General features: G+C 32.5%; 1 protein-coding gene across 1 annotated transcript; it reads right to left on the bottom strand.

Moving 5' to 3' along the window:
• Window positions 1-445: 445 nt before the first annotated feature.
• On the bottom strand, window positions 446-7,378 carry LOC109338782 (aspartic proteinase-like protein 2). The gene is made up of 10 exons (XM_019576096.1): window positions 6,902-7,378; window positions 6,128-6,257; window positions 5,354-5,601; window positions 4,403-4,630; window positions 2,924-3,086; window positions 2,779-2,852; window positions 2,035-2,122; window positions 1,523-1,598; window positions 1,085-1,156; window positions 446-727 (listed from the first exon to the last, which is right to left on the bottom strand). Exons 1-10 carry the CDS (start codon window positions 7,120-7,122, stop codon window positions 582-584), a joined length of 1,446 nt encoding a protein of 481 aa, XP_019431641.1. The 5' UTR covers window positions 7,123-7,378; the 3' UTR covers window positions 446-581.
• Between the last annotated feature and the right edge of the window lie 6,674 nt (window positions 7,379-14,052).

Genomic DNA, 14,052 nt, shown 5'->3' with positions numbered 1-14,052 from the left:
CTACTGATTCTTATTTTGTGTATTTGTAAATACTTTTTTATGATCCTTTAAAGTCTATTTTAGCATCTGTTTTCATGTACATACTTTACCTTCCAAATATTAAAAAGTTGTTACAACTTCCGACCAATCATTTCCTCTCAATGAGGACAAATTTTAACTATAATTTTACAAGTACTAAGTATATGTTTTTTTCTCTTTTAACTACTCTAATATGACATAAACAAAAACAAAACTTGTAGGTAGAAGTGAGAATGGATTATAATCTAGATGAACTTTACTTGTGAGATCAAATACATGAATTCTGAAATGATCATTTGGGAGAGAATTTTACCATAACCAAGCCAAAAAAAATTATGGATATGACATTTTCACAATAAAAAAGTTACGTTTTTTAAAACAGATTGTCTGAAAAGGTTGTTATCATGAGACTTATTCTAAAAAATAAAAGAAAAAGAAGAAACAAAATTTTGATCCTTTCTATAGTTCCATTTCCATCTTTAAGAGAAATGGTTATATTTATCAGGAATGTATACAACTGAATTAATTGAATGACATCCCTCATATATAATAAAACAAGCCAACTAAACTGTTATCATGGCAATTATTAGCAGCAAAAAGAATGGCAACACTATTCCAATTAGCACAGTAGAAGCTGAATTAAGTTGATGTGCACCCACTGCATATACAGATCCAGTCTTGTCATCCTTCACTTTAATACTGGAAGAACCTGAAGAAACAGCAAAACAGTGTCTTTAGGAACATCATTCAATTGCACAAATATCAACAAACTATAACCCAAAAACCCAATAGAAGAGTCATGTGGATAGTCATTCTAGCAAACAACAAATGAAGTCTCTGTTTTGGAAAAGTTCTCTTTATTCTAAAATTCACAGGTCTTTTACCAGAGACATGAAAATCAAGTATGAAGGGGTGGATTATTCTCATTAGAAAGTACTAAAAGAAACAATCCTAGGTCATATGAATTATTCTCTAGACTCCACTAAGTAGGAGGGTCGTACAGTGGATCGTCATTTAGATTAAACCATATAACAAAGAAGGAAAGTAGGAAACAATATATACTCACAATTGAAATCTGTCCATCCAATTTCCATATTTTCGAGATCGTATACGACTAATTTGTTTGACAAGACCAAATCTGCAATTCGGAACAACTCAAGGTTAATGATATAGACATCCAACATAAGTAGCAATCATTTCCAAAATGATTAAAGGCTTGAAACTACCATTAGGGTAAAGTACGTGGTACAAACCCAAGTATATGAACGTTAACTCTCAACCCAAATAGCTAATATATATCATAAACTCACTCAATAGCTACGATAGTAAATGAAAATCTAATTCAACAGAAATAACTATCATATTGATGTATCAGAAACAGTTAAGGGAGCAAAATGAACAAAACATGCCTTCTAGAAACTTAAACCAAGTTAGAAGTCACTGCCTCATCAGACAAAATTATAAGTGAAGCTTTATCACCAAAAAATTATATCAAGAAATTTACCTCCAAGAAGAATCAAGTCCTTTCCATCCTTGGTTTGCGACGAACTTTTCTGCCAGCCAATACAATACATGTCATCCTGGGGGACAATGAAGACAAAAGAGCATCAAGAAACAGCATTACTGAACACCCGGGACAAATCTATCAAATTGAGGTTTTCAGAAAAAAGTGGTTGCATGCATTTTAGAAAACACAAGCTCTTAAGTAAAACTCTCCTGATGACATCTTAAACTTAAAGTCTTAAACTACCATTGTAGTCAACAATGACCTGAAGATAAATAATCAAACCCTTTAATTTTCAGTACACAGTATAACTCAAACTATGCAGCATTGAACAAGTGTTGTGATAAATTTTAGAAAGATGGAGAAATCGGTAAAGGCTAAAACATAAGACTGCAGTTTTCATGTAAGAATAAGCTTATTAGTTATCAGATTATTTGAGCGTTTAGCAGCCACAAAGCTTCTCAAATCAGAAGCTGGGTACATATACAATGAATAATCAAGTTCCCACTTACACGATAATAGAACAAGTAGTCATGTGGATAAGCTATCAAAGAAATTCCATCAAAGTGAAACTTGACAAGTGGAAATCCATCATCTAACCTGCAAAATTAAAACAAAAAGGCAAAAATAATATAAAACAGTCAAGAGCTGCATATCTTGGGAACTGAGAAGTGCACTTGTTGCCTTCTTGAACTAATGAAATCTAGCTCACCAAAAGTAAAACACATTTTAGTTATCAGAATATCAATCAAACAGTCCATGCCCAGTTATAATTTCAGAAAACCTTCTTGAACAAATGATGGTCTTTCTAATGTAGAATTCAATGTACATGTGGCTCTTTCACTTTATCAAGACTTTAATCAGTAAATTCAGACTCAGCAAATTGATTCATGATGAGACTGTCTATGCTCAAATTCAAACGATAACACAAATACACAGCCTCTATTATATTAAGTGAATCCTACTTATACTGTCTCATCAACCCCTTTGCAGGTTCCATAAATTTGGATTGCTGATGACATTATCAAAACAGTGATAGCTAGTCTTTTTGAAGATATATTTAAATGACAATCTCACATGACCATACCCTATGGACTAAACACCAAAGATAATAAACCTTAATCTCTTTGATAAACCAAGTGATATATACTTGGTCATCCTAATATTGGGAAACCATACTATTCCAAAATTGAAGAGAAATGCAATAAATCCTCTCTATATGAAGTAACACAACATCGTGAAGATAAGTATCATACTTGTCACTATATTGGAAACAAGTAAATTCATCCTCAACAAGATACAATTTCAGTGTAGGCTGCCGAGCCAAAATCTGGAATAAAGAATAATCATTAGTACTCAAGTTGAAAAGGTTGATTTACTTGATCTTTAAACTACACTTACCTTCGACACTAGCTGGCTATGAATCATAGGTGGAAGATAAACCAAGGTCGTACCACTATCTATTATTGTTCCCCGTCCATTTCCAGAGTCAAATATATCTAGGGGTAGCTGTAGAAGATCCCCATCGACCTCCACATCCTTCAAAACAACATTGTAGTGTGCCCTACAATTGTCAATGTAGCGAAGTTATGACAAAATTCCAGTCCAAAACCTGAACTGGATACAAAATACATTTTAAGAATCTGAAAGTCCATTTGCAAGAGAATATAACAGAGACCTTATACTGAAAGTTTTTACAACAAATATCAGAAATCGCATAAAGAATATACCTCCATAAATAGTTAATACTAGAGAAAGAAAAACAACTGACATTCCAGATACATAATTTCCTTTCGCAATTTTTATTCCTAAATAATGCCAAAAAGGTCTTACAAAGGTGGCAAAAAAGAACCCTAAAAATGTTGATTTGCCATGCACTTTTACATTAACAGCATTGATCTGAAGCAATAAATTAGACAGTAATACACAAATGAAAAACCATTATAGGCCACTTGTGTAAATGTTCACTCCTCTGATTAATATATGTAACATTTACATTTTTTTTCATTTAACATATAAACTTGATTACACCTTTTTATGAACATTAAATAATAAGATCAACTTTTTATGAACATTAAATAATAAGATCAATTTTTTAAGTGAGTCATCTGATTCACTTTCCGGGTTATTGTGGTTTATTCGGGTTTAACATGGTGGGACTAGAATTTTCTTTTCAGTTCAAAGTGGTCCAACCCCTCATTCGGTTAAGACTGCAAACCAAAGTTGTTTTCAAATTTGATCAGCAATCGGACCAGTTGGACCATCTGGTCCGGTCCTCACAACTTCGTTATTAAAAATAAGAATGCATGTCGACGCGCATTCTTATTTCTCTGATATCAAGTTATATACATGGCTTTTATAAATCTCTAAGTTGTGCCTATAAATTTCTTAAAGTTTCTATAGAGAGAGAGGTACGTTACTTTTTATGAACATTAAATAATAAGATAAATCCTTGAACATAAATATATGTCCAAAATGGAAACGGAAAAGCATGTGGATCCACTATTCTAGGAAACTTTCTATTTTAATATCATGCTTTGCATCTCAATTGCAGAACATTCTATCCAACTAAAATATTGTAAACATGAAATGAGGATATTTACATTACTGATCATTTTTATATTATAATATTAGCTAAACTTGACTATAGAATCAATAATTCCTAAGTCAACCTAACCCAATAACAGAACCCATAGAATTCTTCAGTAAAATAACATTTATGAAAACCCAACATAACATGATTCTTCTGAAGTTAAATGGCTGTCAAATAAATACCATACCATTGGATCAGATTAGTACTACCGAACAATGAAAGAAACCAAACACACTGACAACAAATAACATGGCATATGAACAAAAAGCTAAAGATTCAGCACACACATTCTTGGTACCAATGAAGTTTTATTAACTTTTGGCTCCACCACGTCCCCGATGGAAAATATTCCACCGCCTTGAATATTGTCAAGGCAGTGTGAAAATACTTTTTTCACCTTTCCAGATGCAGCAAGCTGTGAAAGCATAGAAGAATTTGATTGTCCAAAACCCATTATTCCACCAAGGGCATCATCATCAGGCTTTCCCAGTGATCCAGTTTGTTTAGAACCACACCTATCGGTAAGAGAATAATCAGGAAGATATAACCAAAAATAAATACAAGCATATACAAACAAAAAAAGACTTGAATACCCCAAAAATTGAATTTGATTATAAAGCAGAAATAAATGCAAAAATAAGGTTACCGAAAAAAGAAATCCAATTTTTTTGAAAGGACAACTGGTGTTCTAAAGCACCAGCTGTGCAAAGGGTCTAAGTCAGACCCACTATGTCAATCTATAGTAGACATCCGTACCTTGCATTTGCAAGTGGCTAATTCAATGACTCAGACAAGTGATCACGGTCACATGGCAACAACTCCAACTGTCATGCCAAGGCTCCCTTTTAACCCAAGAAGTAAAAAAAGTTTAAGGCATTAAACAAGATCCTCAACATAAATACAGTACAAATAGACAAACTATTATAACAGAAAGTACCCACATAAAAAACAATTAACTTGAAGGAGAATGAAAATATCCTTCATGAACAATTCTCTCATGAGCGGCAAAAATAAGAACAATATTGGAAGCAGATCCTATTCAACCCTGAAATATATCACTATAGTGTACCAATGAGCTGATAGCTCATTTGGCACCATACTCGGTCTTTAAGAATAGGTGTGATGGTGATGTCAAGGATTCAATCCTTCATCATGCCATCTGTCTGCTTTCCTTGCCCAAGTGTAAGAGAGTGTATGTGTGGGCATATATACGATATGAATTATTAAATTATACTTACCCAAAAACTATGCTGCTATTATCTGGTCCAGTATGGAGATTACCACTGACTCGGTTAAATGTAAGTAAATCCTTCACAAAGGATCCAGTAGTTTGACCTCCATCTCCATAAATTATGCTGTATGGGCAGGACTTGCCTTGTTTGCAATCTGAAATTTGACCCTCATATGTGGCATGGCAAAAATCACCATCACAAGGGACAACTTCCGAAGTTGTAGAATCCTTTGAGTCATACAGGTGCAATTCCATCTGCAACATAATAAATAATAATAACATAGCAATTACTGCATCTATAAGTGGTCACGCAATATAACTTCCAATATCTCAAAGTATGCTATTAATGAGATATGCTCAGTGATTACTCCAATACTCAACTTTCTTCCTTCAAGAATAGGTACCCTATTCAGTTGTGTGCTACTTGGTGGCTGTTGGTTATAGTTTATGGACATAAAACATTTATCACAAGAACCAACAGCAATAAATACTTAGATAACTCATCAAGAGTACTGGAAGTCTAGAACTACCTGTACCCTACTGAAAAAACAGGGTATTATAACAACTCCAATGTACTCATAGTCATAGCTCTACGTTACAGTTTACAACCACAACATTGCAGTTTCAGTAAATCTCCACAACTGCTATTGCGGTCATATAAGGCACATTTTCTCACAATTGTTCGCAATTGCAGTAAATGCTATGTAACCTCAACCGCAATTTAAAACCAGGGTTTTATTTCAATTCAACAAAAATTCAGGAGAAAAGTCTAGATACATACACCAAGACCACTTTTCTTAGGACATGTTGTGCAACCTCCACAATTTACCCAGAGAATGTCACTTCCTGTGTCAACCTGCACATAGAAGTCCTTTACAGGAGAGCCAAGCCCAATTTTGGTATAATACAACCTAAACCAAATAAACAAAGCAACCACATGAAAATGGTGACACTTTTCTTCTAGAAACATATACATGTAAGTAAAAAAAATTAAATTGATTTTAACATCTGATTAGGATAACTTCATGTAATACCTAAAGGTCTATTTGCGAGTTAGATTTTGGAGACAAAAAAATGGAAATGGAAAGTTTGGGAGTTATAAATACACTTATGAGATAACTCTGAAGTCTTTTTTTTTTCTTCCTTCCTTTCAAAACTTAACTTGCAAAAAGATTCTAAGGCTCTCTGCATGTTGGTTTAAAGGATAACACATGGAAGGGAACAACTTGTGAGTCATGAAATACATTTTTAAGATAGTCATCAAGTCTTCCCTTTCTCATCATTCTCTCGAGAAACCAACTCGCACCGGAATAGAAATTTTAAACTAGACTCAAGAGTTTCAGTTGGTAGAGCCCCAAAATCATCTATAAAAAAATATTGCATGCATAAAACTATTAGGTGTCAAGAGAGGCTGTTCCGATCAATTTTTGAATGTGATAATGATAAGTAACCCATTAAAATGAGTCCTTCAGTTGAATTCAAATTAATCAGAGTCCAAAAAAGTGATTATTTCAAGAGCTTTGTTGAATTGAATATGAAGATGGAGAAATCGAACCCAGTTTTCGACGGAAGGCCATTGCCACCAATCTCGATATCAACCGCAGAAAGAAACCTTCCATGGCGACGAGTATCATGAGCTTTGATTTCGGTCAAATTCTTATGAGAAACTTTGAATTTTCGCTGAACTGGAAGCACGAAATTTGCATTTGATATGAAACAGAATTCCACAGCAAGAATAAAAAGAAGCAACAACGTTACTTTAATATTGAGATCCATTTAATTAAATTCAATTAAAAGAAGGGGTGGCTTGTATAGAGAAAACGAAGGGGGGAAATATGTTTTTTGTAACAAATTATAAGTTTTAATTTATTATTATTGTTCCCTTGCCGAACCCGTTGGATGAAGAAGAGGGGAAGGCAAGGGAAATGGAAGAGGAAAGGAACAAAGAGAAAAGGATGAGAAGCAAGTTTGGAAAATAGTACGGACATTGGAGAGAGAAAGAGGGGGGAAATCCGCGATTTCAATGGTATTACACGCGTTTGATACAAATCAATGTTTTAGTAAATTTCTAAAAACAAACAATGTTGCCTTTTTTTCTGTCTTTTCTATATCTTCTCTTTCAGGTTCTTGTTGTTTTTGGTAATTATATAATAATTGCAATTGGATTGAGTTGTGAATTGGTTTTCTCTAGAAGTTTGTGCCACTTTTTTTTAATTGTGTAGTTAGCTTTCCCCTCATAAAACAATGGTTGTGTGAACAAGACTATATTGGGTGGTCTGACTCATCTAATGCGTTGATTAGACTTGAAATGATTTAATTTATAGTATTAATTGAGTAAGTGGTTGGACCACTTTGAACTATAAATTTTTTTGTTTAACTTTGTTAAATTCAGTTAAAACGGAATAATTGGGGAAGTGAACCTGACAGTTATCTTAAAAGTCAAAAAATGTAACACTACTCTAATATTTTGTTTTTGTCTATTCCAAAAAAGATGGATAAATATTATTTCAATATAATTGTACATACTTATTAATTATATAAAATTTTACATTTAAACATAATTATATATTTATGTATAAAAATTATTAATTATATATAAAATTATCTAAAACAACTCTTTAGATTTGAAGTTTGGTTCGGGTACCACACTATTACATTAAAAAAAACTCATTTTTCTCTATTGTACCATGTTTCACTACTTAATGGAAATTCTCAAACTATAAATGGTATAATATTATTGTTTTCTTCTTTATTCTATATTTGAAGAACTTTTGCCACATTTTCTCTTTACATTTCTACATTTTATAACTCATTGCCAGCAACAATAAACAGAAAAAGAAGTAAATGCTCAATATTGTTGGGAATAAGTGATCGAAAACAAAGGTCGTAGGTTATTGGAACGTTATAATAGTTATATTTTTTGGTCTTACACCTAAAATTCATTGCTCTTTATAGACATGTTTAATGATATCGGCTTTTAATGATGTCACTAGTTTAATTCATTCATACACAAAACGTCAAATCTCGTACATGAATAACGTTAGGTACAAACAAATTCAATCTTTCAAAAAATATTAGTCAATTTGATAGTCTTAATCCAGGTACATTTTTACTATGTCATGTTGTCACACCCCGATTTTTGGTTGCAATACATCTTAGAGTCGCCCTTACATTTTTTTAGTCATAAACATAGAAAAATCTGTTGGCTCAATCATATTGGGTCTTCGACTTTGATATCCAGATTTGAGAGTCAGTTATAAACTAGGGAAGTTATTAGCATCATAGTTACCCGTTTTTAAACGGTACCCTAACTAGATTTCGTCAATTATTAATTTTATGTTATTATTATTCTACTAAATAAACAAGATGTGATCTTGCTCATACGTATCTTTTTTTGGGTAGATAAAATGTTTGTTGATTGAGTTAATTTTAATATTTTTAGAAAAAAATGTAGTATTAAATCTCAACTAATATTCATATTAATACGAATGAAGTACATCCCATGTATCCGATATCGCGCCCCATATTAGGGATTAGTTAAGATATTATCACATTTATTTAAAATATTTTTAGATTTATTAAAAAATACATTGTAGCAATTATTCCTAAATTTTAAGAAAGTGAAGTACAACACAAGTGTGTGTCACTGCATCATACCTTAAAAATTAGGATAATTATTACTTTAATTATTGTTAATTTACTTTTCATTTTTATTAATTTAATAAAAAGAGCTTTACTAATTTTTATTATTTACACTTTTGGTAATGTGATTCTGAAATTTAAAAAATCAGAAAAAAGTTATTTTAAAAGAAAAATTGTTAGTTTATTGTTACTTAAAAAAAATTCTTACTACTTTGTTATTTACCTCCTTAAACAATATTATTATTATTTATTCATTACTCCTAATATTATATTACTGTATAAATCAATTAATGAATTATTTACAAAAAAAAATAAATGAATTTTATTCATTAAACATTATTGTATTACTAAGCTAAATAAAAGAAAAAGTAGAATAGGTAAAAATGGTACCTGATTACACTTGAAAAAGTAAAAAGTAGGGTTAGCGTGTTGGCTTCTTAGGAATGTGCATGACGCGTGGTAGAATGTGATTTGATTGAGTAATGTGGAGTAGGTGTGTCTAGACATATGGCGAGACGCGGCTCGGCAGTGAGAAAGGCACAAGAGCCAAGTTGTGCACTCGCCCCTAGGGTATCTCGTGTTCACATAGGCGGTGGGATCTGTTGTGGTGATGTGCACCGTAACCAGGTGATGTTTCACAATTCAATTGGCTGATCCTTAAGTCAACATAGAAGCAGAAAAAGTAAGTAGATCCAATGATCATGATTCAACGTCTAAACGAGACAAACGATGAGCTTGCCTGCATTAGATCACAACACATACTTTTTCTTCTCATAATGGTATTTACAATGGTTTTCCTTGGAAATGGAAAATTCGTCCACCCGGTTTTATCAATTTGCAAATTCTTCCTCAATTAGTTAAAAGAATGAAATTGGCTGATATTATGACAATACTTGGTAGCATAGATATCATTATGGGGGAAGTTGATCGTTGAAATGATAATTGATACAACATAATTGCAATATATCAATTATTTTTCCAAATTAGAATCGTTAAAAGAGGTCTATGGAACTCTATGGGTACTTGCCCCTATTTTTACTCTTGTATTGGGAATCACAATAAGTGTAATAGCCATTGTATGGTTAGAAAGAGAGACGTTTGCTTTTCAGATACCCTTTTAAGTGTTTTTTCTCTCTATTTTACTAATACTCCAACACCTCTATTTATACCATAACATAAACTCCCTTAACCCCCGAAAATTAAGCTATTTAAATTTCACTTAGATAAACTTGATCACTCATTTTTAGGGATGTTAACCTACTAGTCAAACCTGAACTATTTTTTTTATTTCTTTTTCCTGAAAACAATGGAAGCTTTTAAATGGATATTCTAAGCATTTTTAATTATTTATTTTAATAAATTCAAAATAAATTATAAAATAAATAAAAAATAGCTTTAATTATTTTTTTATCCATTTAATATTATAATTTCGAAAAATCAAAATAAATAATGAAAACACCTTATTGTGCATGTTTTTTAAGAAAAAATATATGGGCTTCTAGAGGCCCACTAATAATTTGATTTTTTATGTTTTTTCTTTTAATTTTTTGAGAAAAAAGTTTTGGGTTTTTTCTGGACTGAACAAAAATGAGTTTTCACAGTTGTCCATCTTTACTTGTTGCTTACCTGATTAGCAAACCGAGTTTTAGAGGTGTCATGGTAAGTATCCACTAAAGAAATGAATTTTATTTTATCAAAGCTCATAAAAAGCCTTTAAGAATGTACCGAATTTTGATGAAGCAAATCGAGGCTTTGTTAGTGGACCGGAGATTTATTAAAGCAGTTCTTGCACTTGCTGTGATGAGCTAGAGATTTGTTGAGGCAATTCTCGCGCTTGCCATGATGAAACAAAGATTTTTGTGTGGAAGTTTTCATGCTTGCCATTATGAACCAGGGATTTGTTATGGCAGTTCTCGCGCTTGCCATGATGAACTAGAGATTTTTTGAAGCAGATCCTACGCTTGCCATGATGAACCAGATATTTTTTGAGACAGTTCTCGCGCTTGCCATGATAGACCAAGGATTTGTTGTGACAGTTCCCATCCTTGCCATTATGAACTAGGGATTGGTTGATGTTGGGTATGAGCATGTCAGAATACACCTAGAAGGGAGGTTGAATAGGTGTCGTGGAACACTTACTCCGCTTTTCCTATAATATGCACAAAACTAAAACAGATTGCACTGAATCAATTAAGCTTGGTTTTAATCGATTAAACAATGTTGGGCTTAATCAATTAGGCTTGTGGATAATTGATTATCTTGACACTTGCACTACTTGATTCTTGGGTTTCTTGCACAACAAGTTACCGATTACTAAATCTTTACACAATTGATTGCTTATTGAAGTTACAGAAAGACAAGAAAACAAATTATAACATGTAACTCATATTAATACAATTAATCAACAAAGTAAAGAATAAAAGTAAAGAGATTAGGGATAGAAATAGGTGCACAAGGAATTTTTATCCTAGTTCGTTTGCGGTCCACTGCAAACTATATCCAGGCCTCCCCTTCTGATCTCAGGAGATTTTTCTTCACTATTGCAATTGTAAGTTTACAAACACACACCCAATTACAAAAATAGAAAAACTAAGCTGATCCTTTCTTAGGACCTATAAGCTTGACAACCTTGGTTTGACCTAACTAAATCGCCTACTAAGATCTCCTATCCTTTTGCGATTCGGTCTCAGCCTCGATATTGCTCGAACTAAGACCTCTTAGTTGTTGTGAAGATTATCAAGATCTCTCTTGTAGTAAAACAATTAACAAAGACATCAACTTCCTTGTTCAAAACATAATATATTGAGTTGACTTGAGTACTTAATACTCAGATTCAACTATTGAAACTCAATCTAAAACACAAACCAGAAAATCCACAAGAACCTAATTCTAAATGAAATTTAATGCATTAGGTTTTCCAAAAATTGATTTGCCCTCTTTTCAGAAAAAAGATTTCCTCACTCTTCTCTGAAAGAAATCAAGAACTATATGCAAGAATGCAAAACCATAGCAAACTAGAGAAAACATGCAATGATCTTAATCTCTAAGCCTAACTCAAAATGCTCTCACTCTCTAAGTTTTCTAAATGCACTTTCTGACTGTAATAGAATCTATGAAAATCTATGCTCTCTAACTATTTTCGAAATATGCAAGTTATGCCACATTGGCAACAATTACAGCATTTATGCTAATCCTACTATATTGATATTAATCGACTATTCATCCACTTGATTGATTAACGAGTTGTTAAAAGTTTGTTTTCTGTTACGTCTTAATCGATTATATGGTGTCTTAATCGATTAATAGGCTAACAACATCAGATCAGTTAGTAACTGAATTCTAGATAATCGAGTACACAAACTGCTTAATCGATTATACTGGTATAAAAATGTTTTTCATGATGTATGGTAATCTACCTATATGATATGGATATGCCATACATAGCTTTTCAAAATATAATACCTTTTAATGCATAATACTATGTGTGTGTATGCATGAGCTTACTTATCATAAGATATCTAGATGTTATGCCTCAATTTTAGTTCTTGTGAGACTTCCCACCTAGGTTTACCTAACCTATACTCAATCTAAGGTAATCATCTTAAGAATTCTAATACTAGTAAATATTATAACGCCCTAAGTCTATAGATGCAACCTATGAGTCTTCGGCTCGTTGTTTGTTGTACAATCTTGAAGCTTTCTTGTATGTCCATTTTCTTCATCAAAACTTCGGCTAGCCTTAAATGTACAGGTCTTGACTCTTTGCACTTTCAATCTCCCCCTTTTTGATGATTACAAACTCTACACCAATTCCTTGTTTGATAAGCTTGATGATGTTCAACATGTGTTTTCTTAAGTTGGATAGATGTCAAAGTTGCGTTGCTCTACCTCACTTTGTTCTTCCCCTTAATCAAGAAATGAGGTGATGTACATACAAGTAGGTAGCAAACTCACAGAAGCTCAACAACCTGAAACACATCAAACGACAAAACAACTTTTCTCTCCCTTTTGACATTATCAAAAAGTATAGACAATGAAATGATAATAACTGGCCAAAAGAAAGAAGAGATATAATATTTGGTGAGAAGAAACTGTAATTAATCAATAAGAACATGCTTTGATTTGATTAACTAGTTCTTAGAAAATTGAACAGATGTGCATTTCACTACATTGAGGGCACTTAATCGATTAAACTAATAACAACAACATATGAACCAGGTTTGTATGACACACCCAACATGTAAATATTCAATCATCTATGAAATGATTAATAGTTTTGATATATTCAGGTTAAGCAAGTATTAATCAAACACATAAGGTATACATGCACGATATGATTAAGATATTCATAAAACCATAATCCATAAACTATTCAACATAATTAACCATTGTTCAACAAAGCATGAAATTGCGAATTTAAAATGAGTACATAAGCAAGGTTTGATAACATATTATAAGCAAGGTTTGATAACATATTATAAGCAAAAAAACACAATGCTCAAAATGACATGAAGTACAAGACCCAAAAAAAAACTAGACAAAACAAACCATCCTAAAGACTAGACACTACTAAACTCTTCCTAAGATGGTGAAGGAGGACGTCTTGCTTGCGGATGCATAATGTCATAGCTGGTCCGAATGAGGAAGTCCAAACGATTGATTTCTTCATTTAAACGATCATTTTGCCTCTCAAACCCCGACTGAAGCATGTTCCTTAGAGACTCGTAGTGAGTGTCAATGCGAGCATTGAGCCTTTGTTCCATAGCATCTAAATGAGCTATTCTAATGGTGGTTCTTGAGGCATAGCAAAAGCCTCCCCTTGATTTTCTGGAATCGGTTCATGAAAGTGCAATGTGTCAAGAGTGCACTTATGATTGCCTATGTTTTGATGAAGACAAAGGACTTAGTGAAAGCTTAAAGATAACTCAACAAATCAACATGCTAAAGAAACATTAGATTTGATCTATTCTTGTAATGCATGAAATTGCTCTGATAATAATTTATGTCAACCAACTGTCTGTGATTCTTGCGAGGATTTGAAAATGAAAATTTGAGATTAAATGA

This window comes from Lupinus angustifolius, unplaced genomic scaffold (assembly GCF_001865875.1).
Source record: "Lupinus angustifolius cultivar Tanjil unplaced genomic scaffold, LupAngTanjil_v1.0 Scaffold_41_247, whole genome shotgun sequence".
Classification (NCBI taxonomy): domain Eukaryota; kingdom Viridiplantae; phylum Streptophyta; class Magnoliopsida; order Fabales; family Fabaceae; genus Lupinus; species Lupinus angustifolius.
This window is presented reverse-complemented; position numbering and strand designations above follow the sequence as displayed.